At 45.9% G+C, this 17,424-nt stretch overlaps 1 protein-coding gene across 1 annotated transcript in view; it reads right to left on the bottom strand.

Annotated features, from left to right (window-relative positions):
• Positions 1-17,424, bottom strand: part of adamtsl3 (ADAMTS-like 3) — a 486,079-nt gene that overhangs the window by 26,930 nt on the left and 441,725 nt on the right. The window contains exon 24 of the mRNA XM_039772774.1: positions 2,948-3,130. Coding sequence (XP_039628708.1) covers positions 2,948-3,130 — 183 coding nt within the window. The remainder of the gene's footprint in view (positions 1-2,947; positions 3,131-17,424) is intronic.

Raw genomic sequence — 17,424 nt, forward strand, 5'->3', positions numbered from 1 at the left:
TTCTACGCGGTGGTGTGCTGGGGAGGCAGCATAAAGATGAAAGCCGCCTCACGCCTGGACAAACTTGTTAAGAAGGCAGGCTCTATTGTAGGAGTAAAGTTGGACAGTTTAACATCTGTGGCAGAGCGACGGGCGCTGAGCAGACTCCTGTCAATCATGGAGAATCCACTGCATCCACTGAACAGGATCATCTCCAGGCAGAGGAGTAGCTTCAGTGACAGACTTTTGTCACCGTCCTGCTCCACTGACAGACTAAAGAGATCGTTCCTCCCCCACACTATGCGACTCTTCAATTCCACCCGGGGGAGTAAATGCTAACATTACTCAAAGTTATTGTCTGCTTTTACATGCATTTTTATTACTCTTTAATTTAATATTGTTTTTTGTATCAGTATACTGCTGCTGGATTATGTGAATTTCCCCTTGGGATTAATAAAGTATCTATCTATCTATCTATCTATCTATCTATCTATCTATCTATCTATCTATCTATCTATCTAGCTTTCTGTTTAAACAGGGCTGCGAGACGTGAACTCAGCTCTTCGGCGCACCTCATTTGATTTTTTCCGGCAAAGTAATTTTCAAAATTTTACAACTCTACTTAGAGTCGGAGTAATAATTATGTTGGCGTTGTCATTGTAGATCTGAGATCGGCTAAAATTTCAACAATGACCGTTGTTAATTCCCAGCTGTCATTACTCAGTTTGCCAATAGATGTCAGAAGGACGGATGCCAAAACCAAACTGCCCAAAGATCGATTTTGATGTACCAATCAAATGGCAATATGTTCCAGAGCTGACGAAGGGTTTAAATCAGTCGATGATGTTAGTCCTTGAAAGTACGGCCCACCAAACCAACGTTCCAAAAACCAACCGAACTTACTGTTATCTGCTCGAACCAACACTGACTTACTATACTTGGCCGTCCAGCAGCGTCACTGAAGCATTCGAACATTCTTAGCCAATCATGCAATACTGCGCCCGCGTTTGCCACGTTATGTTCTAACTACAGAGGCAGAGTCCCATTGCATGGTTCTAACTTGTATTGAGTCGAGGTATTGACGCGAACACCATACATACGGATACTATCAAATTATATATAAGGATTGGGAGGGCACCTATCTGTAAGGTGAATCTCGATTTCATATGCAATCGCAAGGGTGCCACTCTCCAAGGGAGACTAATCATATGCAATCCTAATTGCTAGTGCGCGGATCCCAAAGTGGACCCCCCCACTCAATTTTATTTAATATTTGGGAGGGTGTCAATCTCCAAAGGTGAACCCCCCCCACCCGATTTCATTTGTGATCGTGAGGGTGCCGCTCTCCAAGGGAGACTAAGCTAGTCGATTTAATATGCAGTTGCAAATGTGACTGTGCCGATCCCCAAGGCAACCACCTCCATATCCGATCTCCCCCCCCCCATATGTGATCATGAGGGCGGCACTCTCCAGGGTAGACCAAACTAGTCGATTTCAAATGCAGTCACAATCGTGAAGGTGCCAATCTCCTAGGGGGATCCCCAACCCCACTGTTGGATTTCATATGCAATTGCGAAGGTGCCAGTCTTCAAGGGGACTTCCCCTTCTCCTTCGCCGATTTCAGTTACGGATTTGATCTTTTTGGGAGGCTGCAACTGACTCTGCCATAGGACACAATGTACTCTTAAGCTGACCCTGAATGGGTGGATGGATTATAGTGAATGACTACCTTGGAACAACAGGACAAACAATCTGTTATTTATTAGTTTACTGGGCATGCAATTGAGTAGTTTGGATGTCATTTTGGTAAGATCTTTACAGTAACACTTTCAATTTAGTACCGTCAGCTCTCTTTAGTGATGAATCTGTGAGAAAACGAGAAACTTAAGAGTTTTGCTTTACACCAAAATTTGTGAACCAAATGGTATTTCGTGACCAGTGACATCTGTGAAGACATTCCATGCGCCTTCCTGGATGGGCCACCTCAAACTGGGAACCTGAGTGCTACCGTACACCTCAGCATCACACCAGTTCTGATCCCCAACATTCCTGACCCCATTGGCTCTCCGATGGTTTTGACACTTCCAGGGTGTGGGGCTCCTGAGGGCAATGTTGAGCTTCACCTGCGGAGAATGTCTCAGAGCTGTGTGGTGCTTTTTTACGGTGGCTGGAGTGCCACTCCTGTCACCAACCCCCATGATTTCCCTGCAAATTGGAGGACCACTTGCAGGGCCGGATACAGTTCGGCACTGTGTCTCTCCGGTGAATTCTAGTTTGACTTTGTGTTGCTCAGGGAGTCGCAAATGAAGCACATGACTTACACTGTGAGGGAGCGTCAGTTACGACTCTACAGCCATGTGGCGCGTTTCTCCCGACGGTGATCCGGCTCGTAGGATTCTCATTGTTGGGGACCCGAGTGGCTGGACCAGACCAAGGGGGTGCCCACATAACACCTGGTTGCGGTAAAAAAAAGAGGGTAATTTCCAGAGGGTGGGACTAGTTGCCACCCAGGACCCCAAGCTGTTTTGTTGTATGGTGGGTGAGGCAACTCATTGTACCAGTGCATGCTCCCTAACCTGACCTGACCTGACATCTGCACCATTAAAGATTTAGAGATGAACGTTATCGGGTTATGGAACGTAAGCACCTACAGAATAACCTACATGGACACAAGTCCATGCAGACAACGACCAGGCTGGAATTCAAAGCTACAGTAGCCTTTCCTGAGTGTGAAGCACCTCACCATACTTCTTATACTTGTCAAACCTATTTTGGTTTACTGGATTTGAAATGATTAAGAACTTTTTTCACATTGTGAACCCCATAATTCAAAATCTTACAATATAAAAATAAAATATTAAAATCATTAAAAAGTTGGAGGTACTATGTCTGCTGTGAGTTCTGCATTACATCTGGTTGCTTTCAGACCAACGCACCAAACTCAGAATGATTCCATAAAGCCACTTACCCGTCACCAGGAGAGCACTGGCTGCTGTCGCCTTTCCCAGAGGATTGGCTGCCACGCAGAAATACGTTCCGAAATTTTCAAAAGAAACTTTATGAAGTGACAGAGATCCATTTGAAAGCAGAAACGTGTTCCCCTTCAGGAGACCTTCTTTTCGATGCCAGTTTACGGTGGGCGGTGGTACCCCTAAAGTGTAAGATCAAACAGAAACATGCATGTCAACAACATGCTGTATGACAAGAAACCACTTAAAGGGTTTGGGCTTGATGGGAAGAAAATACTACTCCTTGGTAGAGTGACGGGCAGCTAACAGGAACATGAAACTTCACAGGAACACAAATCCGAGACAGAAAGACGCAGCAGTGCCGCTGTCACACCATCTGAGTTGATTGGTCTGCTCTGCTCAACCTTAAATGTGATTGCTAGGATGCAATAAAGGGAGCAGACAACATACAGGAAGAGAAATTAAAGGCATACTCAACCCAAAAATGATATTATTTGCATATGTTACTTAACCCTAACCTTAACCCAACAGGAATTTTAGACACCAGAGAAAGAATATCCCAAAAATGATTAGGAGACTGTGGTGGACGGCTGGGGATCCTGCCCACCTGGGACGCCTGGAGGGACCGGGAGAAAGACAATAGATAGATAGATAGATAGATAGATAGATAGATAGATAGATAGATAGATAGATAGATAGATAGATAGATAGATAGATAGATAGATACTTTATTAATCCCAAAGGGAAATTCACAAACTCCAGCAGCAGTATACTGATAAAAACAATATTAAATTAAAGAGTGATAACAATGCAGGTATAACAGACAATTAAATTTCTATAATGTTAACGTTTACCCCCAGGGTGGAACTGAAGAGTTGCATAGTGTGGGGTCTCCTCAGTCTGTCAGTGCAGCAGGACGGTGACAGCAGTCTGTCACTGAAGCTGCTCCTCTGTCTGGAGATGATCCTGTTCAGTGGATGCAGTGGATTCTCCATGATTGACAGGAGCCTGCTCAGCGCCCGTTGCTCTGCCACGGATGTCAAACTGTCCAGCTCCGTGCCTACAATAGAGCCTGCCTTCCTCACCAGTTTGTCCAGGCGTGAGGCGTCCCTCTTCTTTATGCTGCCTCCCCAGCACACCACTGCCTAGAAGAGGGCGCTCGCCACTACCACCTGCTAGAACATCTGCAGCATCTTATTGCAGATGTTGAAGGACGCCAGTCTTCTAAGGAAGTATAGTCAGCTCTGACCTTTCTTACACAGAGCATCAGTATTGGCAGTCCAGTCCAATTTGTCATCCAGCTGCACTCCCAGGTATTTATAGGTCTGCACCCTCTGCACAGTCACCTCTGATGATCACGGGGTCCATGAGGGGCCTGGGCCTCCTAAAATCCACCACCAGCTCCTTGGTTTTGCTGGTGTTCAGTTGTAGGTGGTTTGAGTCGCACCATTTAACAAAGTCCTTGATTAGGTTCCTATACTCCTCCTCCTGCCCACTTCTGATGCAGCCCACCATAGCAGTGCCGTCAGCGAACTTCTGCACGTGGCAGGACTCCGAGTCATATTGGAAGTCCGATGTATGTTGGCTGAATAGAACCGGAGAAAGTCCAGTCCCCTGTGCTGCTGACCACAATGTCAGACCTGCAGTTCCTGAGATGCACGTACTGAGGTCTGTCTGTAAGATAGTCCACGATCCATGCCACCAGGTATGAATCTACTCTCATCTCAGTCAGCTTGTCCCTAAGGAGCAGAGGTTGGATGGTATTGAAGGTGCAAGAGAAGTCCAGAAACATAATTCTTACAGCACCACTGCCTCTGTCCAAGTGGGAGAGGGATCGGTGTAGCATATAGATGATGGCATCCTCCGCTCCCACTTTCTCCTGGTATGCGAACTGCAGAGGGTTGAGGGCGTGGTGGATCTGTGGCCTCAGGTGGTGAAGCAGCAGCCTCTCCATGGTCTTCATCACGTGACGTCAGAGCGACAGGCTGGAAGTCATTCAGCTCACTAGGGCGTGATACCTTTGGGACTGGGGTGATGCAAGATGTTTTCCAAAGCCTCTGGACTGTCCCCTGTTCCAGGCTCAGGTTGAAGATGCGCTGTAGAGGACTCCCCAGCTCCAGTGCACAGGCCTTCAGCAGTGGTGGCGATACTCCATCTGGACCCGCTGCTTTGCTGGCAAGAAGTCTCCTCAGCTCTCTGCTTACCTGGGCTGCTGTAATTGTGGATGGGGGGAAACTCTCTCCTATGCTGGTATCAGCAGAAGGATGGTTGGAGGATGCAGTACTCTCAGGTGAGAGTGGGTTAGGGTGGTTCATCAGGTTTGCTCTCTCCACGTCTCTCTTGATGGTGGCACCCTGCTTCGAGCTGCAGCCAGTGATGATCTTCATCCCATCCCACACTTCCTTCATTCTGCTATTCTGCTCCAGCTTTCTCCTGTACTGCTCATTCGCCGCCCTGAGCTGGACTCGGAGTTCCTTCTGCACGTGCTTGAGCTCATGCTGATCACCGCTTTGAAAAGCCCTTTTCTTCTGGTTCAAAAGGCCCTTGATGTCACTTGTAATCCATGGCTTGTTGTTAGCATAGCAGCGTACTGTTCTTACTGGAACTACAATGTCCATACAGAAGTTGATGTAATCAGTAGTACAGTCAACAGCCTCCTCAATGTTCTCACTATGTGACCCCTGCAGGATATCCCAGTCTCTCAGAGCCTGCTCTGCCTCAGGGGACCACTTCCTGAATGATCGTGTGGTTGTAGGTAGCTCCCTAACTCTTTGTTTGTAGTGAGGCTGAAGCAGAACCAGGTTAAGATCTGCTTTCCCAAGTGCAGGCAGCGGGGTGGCGCTGTATGCGTCTTTAATGTTTGAATACAGTAGGTATAGTAGGTACAGTAGAAATAACTTCTTGCCCTGCCCACCCTAAGTCGCATGAAGTGACTTTAACAATTCCATGTTACACAAATCACGCAATCGACTCCAAAGCCACTTCGGAGTAACTGGACAGATAGACTTGTAGTCTGAATGGGCAGCTTTTAGCATTAGATTTACACAAACCTCCCTCTTGTCCCAGACAAGGACCCAGCTGAAAAGCTGAACCCCCTCATGGACGACTTGTTGAATGTGTGGGTATGTTAAATCTGGAAGTAACGCTAAGGTCTTACATTCTGTGCATAGCGATACATTTTCTTCCAAATATAAACACCCTGGGAATGAGCGCATTGAAATTTGAAGATCGTCCCACAATCTTGCTGCCAAGGGTGCCTCAGATGTTGCCGGCCACCACATTCCGCGACACACAAGGCAAACACAGATGCTGCTGTTGACCGAGGAGCGAGACGTGTGCTCCTTCTATTCACTTCAAGACATCTGGAAGTGCTGCTCCTGCAGCAACTGTGCTAAAGGTTAGCACTGGCGGGAAGTGTCCACTAGGGGGCGCAGCTGCACTAAAACGGCACTGCTAACATTGTTGTCTTATCTTATTGGAATAAAAGGAGATTGTATTGCACAGAGGAAAGAGATTTGTTTCAATTGTTATTAGAAATGAAACATGATCTGCTGTGTTTCTAACTTTTTAAAAGACCTTGCTCAAACAAATAGCCTTCCAGACCATCAGTTTTCAGAATCTTTTTAATACAGTAACAGCGTCATCGAGTGCTGAAGCCTGTCCCAACAGTACCCTGATGCAATTCCATCACAAGGCACAAAAACCAAACAAACTGAATTAAGAAGCAACAGGTGAGGTAATCCAGACATCTCTGAGTGGCAAATGGCGCATTCAAGGAAAAAATCACTAAGGAGGAAATTAATTCAAAATCATTCAAGGGAAAAAAATCACTAATCACAAGGATAGCGTGCAAATGCAGTTCGGGAGGGGAGCTGAACTTGGGCTAACCACTGAGCCACCATTCCACACCTTACAAAGTGTGACCACCAAGGAGGCCTCCATCAGCTCCCCAACACCTGATACATCAGATACCAGACACAAGTTCCAGCACAATACGCGGCTTTTATTTAGTGGGAAAAAGGGCTGCCCTACTGAACTACAATTCCCAGCATGCCCTGTGGGTGTCTGTGTAGTAATCCTAGGCCAGGGATGCTGCCATCTAGCATATCAGGGAAGCAAAGCATGTAATCAGGTTTTCTCCCTCCCTGACCTTTCATCACACTGGCCTATTGTTCCTTGCACCCCATCCTGACCAGGACGCCCACCCATGAGTGCCATCCATCACAATACATTTAATAAAATCCAAACCTAAAACCAACAAGACCTCGGGTTCCCTTTTCTTTACCTCCTGTCAGCCCAGCGTGTCTTTCTCCTTCCAGCTCCCCAGCTCACCCAGTGGAGGTGCCAAATTCTGCGGTCCTTCTCCCCTGGCCCTCCTTTAGCATCTGCTGGGATGCTCTGAGCCGAACCTCCATCTTCCTCATGTCCTCCTCAGTGTCTATGGGATCCCTCACTCAAAGCATCATGATGCTCCAACACTGATGGACTAAAAGCCAGAAGTCCACATGACCATCATCATCAAGTCCTTCCGTGAGAACCCTAAATCCAAAGACGACTGTTTCATTTATGTTAGGTAGATTGCCCAGAGGGGACTGGGCGGTCTCATGGTCTGGAATCCCTACAGATTTTATTTTTTCTCTCCAGCCGTCTGGAGTTTTTTTTTCTGTCCACCCTGGCCATTGGACCACCTTACTCTTATCCTATGTTAATTAATGTTGACTTATTTTATTTTCTTACTGTGTCTTTTATTTTTCTATTCTTCATTATGTAAAGCACTTTGAGATACATTTTTTTGTATGCAAATGTGCTATATAAATAAATGTTGTTGTTGTCCCCGCTCTTTTTAAACTGCTCAGCGGGAGGAACAACACATCCGTCAAAGTATAGAGTGATCCAGATCTAATTATGCAACTTTTAATGCAATGCAAGAAAACAATATAAGACAAAAGAATAGCTGTTTGATTGACAACCGTCTCCCCGCCATTTTGTAATGCAGGGCAGGTGCTGCCATCTATCAGCAACAAAGAATTTTTTGTGAATTCTCTGTGTAATAAGCTTAATAAGTTATAGCGTAATGAAAGTTGGATAATGAGATTTGGACCACCCTCTACCGTTCCTCTCGCTCTCTTGCCGGACCACTGATGGGACAACTTATAACCAGTTGGCTGCCCTGGAGATGATTTAGGGATGTCATGTTAAAGGGGGTGAATACTTATGTGACCATCTTGTATTTTCTATTGTCTATTCTATTTCTATTAATGAATTTCGACCATTTTACAGAGATCTGCCTTCACTTTGACATTAAAAAGTCTTTTTCTGTTTATCAGTGTCAAAAAAGTCAAGTTGTATAACAATAAAAACATGAAAACTCCGAGGAGGCGACAACTCTTTATGGCAGTGTACTATTTAGGGTCCTAGGGAGAGGAGTGTATTACAGCAGCAGTCAGGCTGGGATTTGAACCCGGGGCCATGTAGCAATAACGCTCCATCACCAGCTACCCTCATGTGCTCAGGTTTCTCTTTTTGAATTTTTAAAAAGGCAGCACAGGATCTTGTTGCTGCTTGTAGGAATACAACTCCATAGAGTTTACAAGCAGTTGCCATGATTAGGCCTTAGAGCCTGACATGTAGATCAGCCTTGTGGGAATGTATACAAATATTTCAGTTTGGTTTTATTTTTGAGCCCCCAGTGGGCTCCCCTCGTAACGTATCGGGTTACCATGGGCTGTCAATCGCAGAAAGAAATCTTTAAAGAAAGATTTACCCAAGGAACCTCAAGGTGTTTCCTACCACACGATATAAAACAACTGATGGGGGTGCTGACAGAAAGATTTTATAGTTTTTGAGCAAATGGCTCCCTTCTATTTCTGAATTATTTCGTCTTTGTCTTTGTCTCATGCCAAACAAACTGCTGTGATGTTCTTGGGAGCACAGCATCCGACCTACGGCTCTAAGCGCCGACACTTCTGAGCAGGGAATGACCTCTAAATGCCCTTTTAATACACCCACCCCCCCACCACCACCACCACCACAGCCCCCTACACTCGGGTCCAGCTGCCATCGACTTCTCCCTTTCTGCTCTTTGCTCTTTACAGAAAATGAAGATCTTTGTGCAAACATTTTACTTTCTAGTCATGACAACCAAGAACGTGAGCACGCCGAGGTTGAATTAGGATCAAATTAGGGGACGGATGCTCTTAGGGAAAGATCTGCCTTTAAGGCGTACGTAACAGGTCTGCTGTTGTATGGTGGAAGTGTGTGTGTGTGTGTGTGTCTGGCCGGCCCGGAAGTGCGAAGCCAAGGAAGGTGAGCACATCGGCAAAACTAAATCTCCAAGGAGAGACAAACTCACTTAGCCGCTGATAGACAATGAAGGCGAGCACATCGGCAAAACTAAATCTCCAAGGAGAGACAATCTCCAAGGAGAGACAGCATGAAGCTCAAAGAAAGCGACTATGTTGCCAAATTGAAACCGCCGCCGCTAATACACAAGCGAGGCAAGCACATCGGCAAAACGAAACCGACGAGGAGAGACAAACTCACTTAGCTGCTGATGGACAAGGAAGGCGAGCAGATCGGCAAAATAAAACCAACGAGGAGAGAGAAACTCACTTAGCCGCTGATAGACAAGGAAGACGAGTACATCGGCAAAACTAAATCTCTGAGGAGAGACAAACTTACTTAGCCGCTGATAGACAAGGAAGGTGAGCACATCGGCAAAACTAAATCTCCAAGGAGAGACAAACTCACTTAGCCGATGATAGACAATGAAGGCGAGCACATCGGCAAAACTAAATCTCCAAGGAGAGACAAACTCACTTAGCTGCTGATAGACAACGAAGGCGAGCACATCGGCAAAACTAAATCTCCGAGGAGAGACAAACTTACTTAGCCTCTGATAGACAACGAAGGCGAGCACATCGGCAAAACATTAGAACACTCTGGACGAGAACAGGCCATTCAGCCCAACAAAGCTCGCCAGTCCTATCCATTTGTTTCCTCCAAGAAAACATGAAGTCGAGTTTTGAAAGTCCCTAACGTCTTACTGTCTACCACACTACTTGGTAGCTTATTCCAAGTGTCTATCGTTCTTTGTGTAAAGAAAAACTTCCTAATGTTTGTGCGAAATTTACCCATAACAAGTTTCCAACTGTGTCCCCGTGTTGATGAACTCATTTTAAAATACAAGTCTCGATCCACTGTACTAATTCCCTTCAGAATGAAACCGACGAAACGAAACCGACGAGGAGAGACAAACTTACTTAGCCACTGATAGACAATGAAGGTGAGCACATCGGCAAAACGAAGCCAACGAGGAGTTGCTAAAGCACGACCAATGTGATTGATTGATTGAAGTGCCAGAATCCATGATTTCTAAGGAGCCCAGCACAGACCTACACAGCAAGTTGAATATAATATGACGAAATCAATTGTGCACTTATTTGGCCAACATCTTTATCCAAGGAGACTTCCATCCATTCCTTATCCAACTCGCTATATCCTAACTACAGGGACACTCACTTAATAAGTAAGGACTATTTTCGGTAGCAATGAGATTCGACTGTCCAAAGCTTTCACCACAGCGCCATACTGACTTCCAGTGGATTGAAAATCAGGTGAATTGCAACTTCATGCCATGTGCTGGCTACTTTCTGGGCAGCGGCACAAAGACAATAACACTCAACTGCTTCTGTGCTTCTGTTTTCACAAACTGGCGCTTGTGTGTCAAAAAGAATGTGAAGCAGTGGGGGGTCTCGGGTAGGGGGTCAGCTGTTACAGTATAGGAAGGCAGAGTGGTGACCAGGTCCTGAATCACTTGTGTTGATGACAACTATAAAATCACACAAACAAATGATCTTCTGCAGTTCTGCTCTACAGTGCAGTGCGAGAAGATGACTGCTGTGTTTGGTTCCCTGACCTGTCATAATGTTACGGAGAGGGTGACTGCTCTTATTGTTTCAAGGGTGCCTGTACCTTCTTCCCCATACACCTTTCCACCACTGTCCCTGCTGAGCCTACAGTTGTACCAAGCACCGTGCCAGCCTCCTTCACCAGCTTGCCCAGCCTCTTTGTGTTCTTATCGGTCATACAACCTCCTGAAAACATGTCAGCAAAAAAGAGGACACCCCCAACAACTGTCTGACAGAACACTGACAGCATTACACTACCATATACTGAATGATCGGAGTCTTCAGAGGAAACACCTTCCTGGATTGGACATCTGTGTTCACAGACCACTCCAGTCTGTCATCAAGGTGGACACCTAGATATTTATAAGTCTGCACCCCCTCAATGTCCTCGCCTCGGATGTTAACAGGCTGGGAGGGGGTTTAGACCTGCAGAACTCCATAATCATCTCCTTGGTCTTCATTGTTGTTCAGAATCAGGCAGTTCTTACTGCTCCAGTCACTGAAAGCTCCAATCAGATCTCTGTATTTCCTCTTCTTGCCCATTCCGTTGATGCCCCACCATAGCTGTATCATCAGAGTACTTCTGAATGTGGCCAAAGCCCGACTGATATTTCAAGTCTGCTGCGTATAATGTGAACAGGAATGGGGCCAGAACAGTGCCTTGTGGGACCCCAAAGTTGCTCACCACCGCCCCTGGAGGCAGTTTGACAAACTGCAGTCGTCCAGTCAGGTAGTTATTAATCCAGGAGGTGAAGGTGGAATCCATTCCCATCCTGTCCAGTTTATCCTTAAGAATGGAGGGTTGAATGGTGTCAAAAAATTAAAAACACATAACCTTAACATAAACTACCCAGTTCATCCAAAAAGAATGTGGGTCTGGTGTAGCATGTAGAGGACTGCATCCTCAACACCAGTGGGCTCCTGCTATACAAACTGTAGGGGAACCAGTGCATGCTGGACTTGTGGTCTTGAGGTGACGCAGTAAGCAGCTGCTTTAGTGATGTGTGACGTGTGGGCCACTGGCCTGTATTCATTTATTTCAGTCGGTTACCCAACTTTGGGTACCGGCACAAGACATGACGTTTTCCACAGAAAGGTGGGACCCCCCATTCCACCTTGAAGACTCAGGATGAACAACATCTGTAGAAAGTGCAGTAGTCCACTGGAATGACACTGCAAGACATTTTTATTTTTTAGTTAGGCACTTTCAATTGTTTCTCAAATACTGGAAAATACACAGCTCGGAAAAAATTAAAGGAACACTTTTGAATCCGAGTAGAGCATTAAGTGAATGAAACTTGTGGGCTATTGATCTGGTCAGTTCAGTAGCAGAGGGGCTTCTTCATGAGTTTCAGATGCTTTGGTGCACTAGAGGGGCCACAATGAGACGACCACCAAAACAGGAATGAATGGTTTCACAGGTGGATGGAGACCACTGACATTTCTCCCTCCTCATCTGTTTTGTCACTCATTTTGCATTTGGCTACGGTCAGTGTCACTACTGGTAGCATGAGGCCATACCTTTGTCCTATAGAGCTGGCACAGGTAGTCCAACTTCTCCAGGATGGCAGGCATATCAATACGTGCCATTGCCAGAAAGTTTGCTGCAACTCCCAGCACAGCCTCAAGGGCATGGAGGAGATTCCAGGAGACAGGCAGTTCCTCTAGGAGAGCTGGACATGGCCTCTCGTAGAAGGTCCTTAACCCATCAGCAGGGCCCACCGGTATCTGCTCCTTTGGGCAAGGAGGAACAGGATGAGCACTGCCAGAGCCTACAAAATGACCTTCAGCAGGCAGGCAGGCAAGCCACTGGTGTGAATGTCTCTGACCAAACAATCAGAAACAGACTTCATGAGGGTGGCCTGAGGTCCTGATGTCCTCTAGTGAGCACTGTGGAGCTCGATTGGCATTTGTTATAGAATACCAGAATTGGCAGGTCCACCACTGGCACCCTGTGCTGTTCACAGATAAGAGCAGGTTCACCTTGAGCACATGTGACAGATGTGAAAGGGTCTGGAGAAGCCGTGGAGAATATTATGCTGCCTGCGACATCGTTCACCATGATCGCTTTGGTGGTGGGTCAGTGATGGTATATCTGGGGAGGCATATCCATGGAGGGACACACAGACCTCTCTAGAGACTAGACAACAGCACCTTGACTGCCATTAGGTATCGGGATGAAATCCTTGGCCCCATTGTCAGACCCTATGCTGGTGCAGTGGCTCCTCCTGGCGCACAACAATACCCGGCCTCCTCATGTGGCAAGAGGATGAAGGAATTGACACCATTGACTGGCCACCCCCTAATGCTCACTCGCCTGATTTCAATCAATTGTGAATTTCCCCTTGGGATTAATAAAGTATCTATCTATCTATCTATCTATCTATCTATCTATCTATCTATCTATCTATCTATCTATCTATCTATCTATCTATCTATCTATCTACTGTATCTATCTATCTATCTAATCCAAGTTAACTCCTCTGGGTGGGACATTATGTTTGGGTCCATCTGACGCCTCAGACTGTCCAGGAGCTGAGTGGTCCAGATCTGGGAGGAAATCCCCCAGGACGCCATCTGTCATCTCATTAGGACGTTGTCAGGCTATCATACAAACCGCTGAGTACCATTTGGAGTTGCTGCAATGACACTTCAGCCAAATGTACTCGCCTGCCTGATCATTTTTTCCCTTTGATTTTCGGGGTGTCTTTGAGTTCAGCCCTCTGTAGGTTGGTCATTTTCATTTCCATCAAGTGATGTGGCTGCCATCCTTTCGTTCCTCACACATCACCATACCAGTCCAGAGCAGTAGAGATAGCCAGCAGGATTTCCCCCATTGAGATCTGATGTGTTTTCCAAGTGCTCCTTTCATTTTTTTGGAGCAAGCTGCTCATCTTTCTTCTTGCGTGGCGCGGACTACACCGTTTGCTGTAATAAAACGAAATGTGGATCCCACCATCCTCGGATTTGTCGGACGAAGCCTCCCCACTTCAGGCACCGATTTCGACGTAACACCTTCCTTCGGATTACACCCCTCAATTCGAACGGTTCCACTTCAGTCCCACCTGCTGATCTCCCACCCATCCTGCATACCGACTGGATGGTATAAGAGAGCCGCAAGACGTTTAAAGGATGAAAATGATTTAGAGGAAAACGTCCAAGCCGGCATTTCTTTTTTTTTTTTATTATTAAATTAGCCTGTCATTGCCGATTCTCTTCTGGCTCATTTGAGACTACCTAAATGTTCTGAGAAAAAAAAAAAATCCCCCCCACTCCAAACCCCCACCCTACTCCAACCCCGTCAGCCAACACAAATTCTCAGGTCAAAAACTGTCAAGATGCTTAAGGAGAGCCGCGCTGACACACAAATTAGACGCCTGGCCTGTTTACGGTTCAATCGCTTAATACCATTTGCTTTTTTTTGCATCTGGTACTAATTTCACACTGGCACTAAGCATTAGCTGGAAATAAAATGCCTTATACTGTCCATCCGTCATAATGAATATTTTTCAGCAGCGCAGCACCTAAAACCCCCTCATTTTACAGTTATTATGATCACAGCACTCCGGCCATGTGAAACCGGCAGTTTCACAATGTCGGCTTTCAATTCCACGCCACGGATTCTATCATTTAGACGCCACCGGTTTACTGTTAATAAATCGCCATCCATTTATCACTTTCAATTCAACAAAGTAAAATAAATAAAAGGTTAAAATGATCCTCATTTCTCGGTTTGTAATGAGCTCCCCTTAAAGCCTCGTAGGATTTACATTGCGGCCTCTAGTAAAGATATTCGATATCTGTAGTTAAACATCTATCTTGAGCCCAACTTTAAAGGTCGAAAGAATACACACTTTTACATGAAAAGGAATTTCCATGATGACATTTCTTCCACTAATCTAGAAATTTCTACGGCTGCGTTAACATTTTTTGGGATAACATCAAATTTACCATCGGGGCTGAAGGTCACCCTATCAAAATAGGAAGAATATTTTCCGAGGAAATCTTGGAAGCTTATGAAAAAGGTTTTTTTTTGTGCCAGTATCCTAATCTTTTGATTTTTTTCACTTTGAAAATTGCATCCTCGATTCAATGTGATATTGACGAAAAGGTAAAAGCGAAAAGAGATCGAATATATGGTGTGGAGGACTGCCGGCTTCTCATGCCGGTCCTCACCCCCAGGCCGCCAGGAGGAGCCCTCCCGACAGCAGGATAGTGCCCCGAGGTCCAGCAGGGCCTCATGGACTTTGTAGTATTTATACACAGCCCTGCTGGATACCTTGGGGGCCACCAGGAGTCGCTGTGGGGGGGGGGGCTTATGGGCTCTTTTGTGCCTTATGGCCCGGGGGTACGTCACGGTCACGTGACGGGAAGGAACGACGTGCTCCCGGGGTGAAGAAAAGGACTGTTTGCCCTGACCCGGAAGGAATAAGGAACTGTGGACTGCTGGGACAGGAACACCTCCGGGTCAGGGGCTATAAAAGGACTGTGGCTCAGTCCAGACACTGAGCTGTGCTGGGTGGGAGAGGAGCAAAGTGTCCGGGCGAGGAGGAGTAGTTTATTGTGTTGGAATCAGTGATTGTTTGTATGAGTAGTGTGGAAGGTGCTTGGTGCACTGTGGGAAAAAATAAAAAGTCTTGGACTTTTACCTGGTGTCTGGAGTCATACCTGAGGGTTCAAGGGAGCACTAGCGCCCCCTACTGCCACAATGGACATAGGTGATATGACAGAAGTGCGCCATGCGAGATGAAGATCACATGGCACGGCAGCTGCAGCAGCAAACCAGCAGCTGATTGAGCAAAGAGGAGGTAAAAAAAAAAAACGGCATTTGTTTCCCACTGTATGACCGTTTAAGAGGGGGTTTGGGAGGAATGACCACGTGTCCTTGGGGTGTGTTCAGCCCCCCTCTTCACAACGTGTGCCTGGGGTGGTAGGGGTGATGTGGGTATTTAGGGAGTGGGTGAACGAAGTGAGCAGGGGGCAAAGTCCCCTGTGAATTTCCCCTTGGGATTAATAAAGTATCTATCTATCTATCTATCTATCTATCTATCTATCTATCTATCTATCTATCTATCTATCTATCTATCTATCTATCTATCTATAACAAAACAAAATGCTTTGTCTTCAGTTCCTGCAGAAATCTTTGAAACTTGATGTCCCCACTCTCTCCTGGATCATGGACTACCTGACCAACAGACCACAGTTTGTGAGGCTCAGTGGCGACTGGGTGTCAGAAATGGTGGGCTTCAACACTGGAGCGACTCAGGCACATATCAGTCTGTAGAAGGTCCCACAGTGGAGCAAAAACCAAGCCATGATGTTGAAGGAACTGCCTGCAGAGCTCAGAGACAGGATTGTGTTGAGGCGCAGATCTGAAGAAGGCTACAACATAAATTCCGGCAACATTGATGGTTCCCAAGAGCATAGTTGCCTCCATACTTCTTCAATGGAAGAAGTTTGGATCAAACATGACACTTCCTAGAGCTGGTCAAACTGAACAATCATGGGAGAAGGGCCACAGTAAAAGAAGTGACCAAGAACCTGATTATCAAACTGGCTGAACTCCAATGAACCCGTGTGGAGATGGGAAAAAGATCCAGAAGGATAACGACTACTGAAACACTTCTAGCTCTGGGCTTTATGGCAGATTGGCCAGACAGAAGCCTCTTCTCAGTATAGGAGACACTGAAGCCCAATTGTAGTTGGACAAAAGGCACCAAAAGGACTCTCAGACTGTGAGAAACAAGATTCTCTGGTTTGATTAAACCAAGATTAGAGTCATGTCTGGAGAAAACCAGCCACTTGTGTAGTACCATTCCAAAGATGTAGCACGGTGGTGGCAGCATCATGCTTTAGGGATGGTACGAGAGGAAAGGTGAATGGAGGAAAGTACAGGAATATCCTTAACGAAAACCTGTGTCAGAGAACTCTAGACCTCAGACGGGGCAGATAGTTCACCTTCTAGCTGGACAATGACTCTACGCATAAAGACAACACAAGAGTGGCTTAGGGACAACACTGGGAATGTTCTTGTGTGGCAAAGCCAAACTGAACATGTCTGGAGAAACCTGAAAATGTCTGTCCACCAACAATCTCCATCCAATCTGAGAGAAGCTGAGAGGATCTACAGAGATGAATGGTCAAAAATCTCCAAAGTCTAGTGGTGTGACGTTTGTGGCGTTCAGTCCCAAGAAGATTTCAGGCTACCAAAGTAGCTTATCAACTAAGTACTGAATAAATGGTCAATGTGATATTTCAGGTTTTTATTTTTAATAGATTTGCAACCATTTTGAAAATCCTGTGTCCGCTTTGTTATACTGGTGAATTGAGTGCTGCCTGATGAGGGTGGAAAATGAATTTGAATGCTTTTAACACAACACAACAACACGTGGAAAAAGTCTGAAAACTTTCAGAATCCTTTTTATAAATACATATTCTTTAACTATCTGCATACTTATTGTATATTACTCTGAAAATAGTTCTTCCTAGAACAGAAAGCCACAGGAATCGTATCCGGAAGCCTGTCCAGGACTAAGTTCTACGAGGTGAAACACAGAATCTCATTA

The sequence above is a fragment of the Polypterus senegalus genome, chromosome 12, assembly GCF_016835505.1.
Source record: "Polypterus senegalus isolate Bchr_013 chromosome 12, ASM1683550v1, whole genome shotgun sequence".
NCBI lineage: Eukaryota > Metazoa > Chordata > Cladistia > Polypteriformes > Polypteridae > Polypterus > Polypterus senegalus.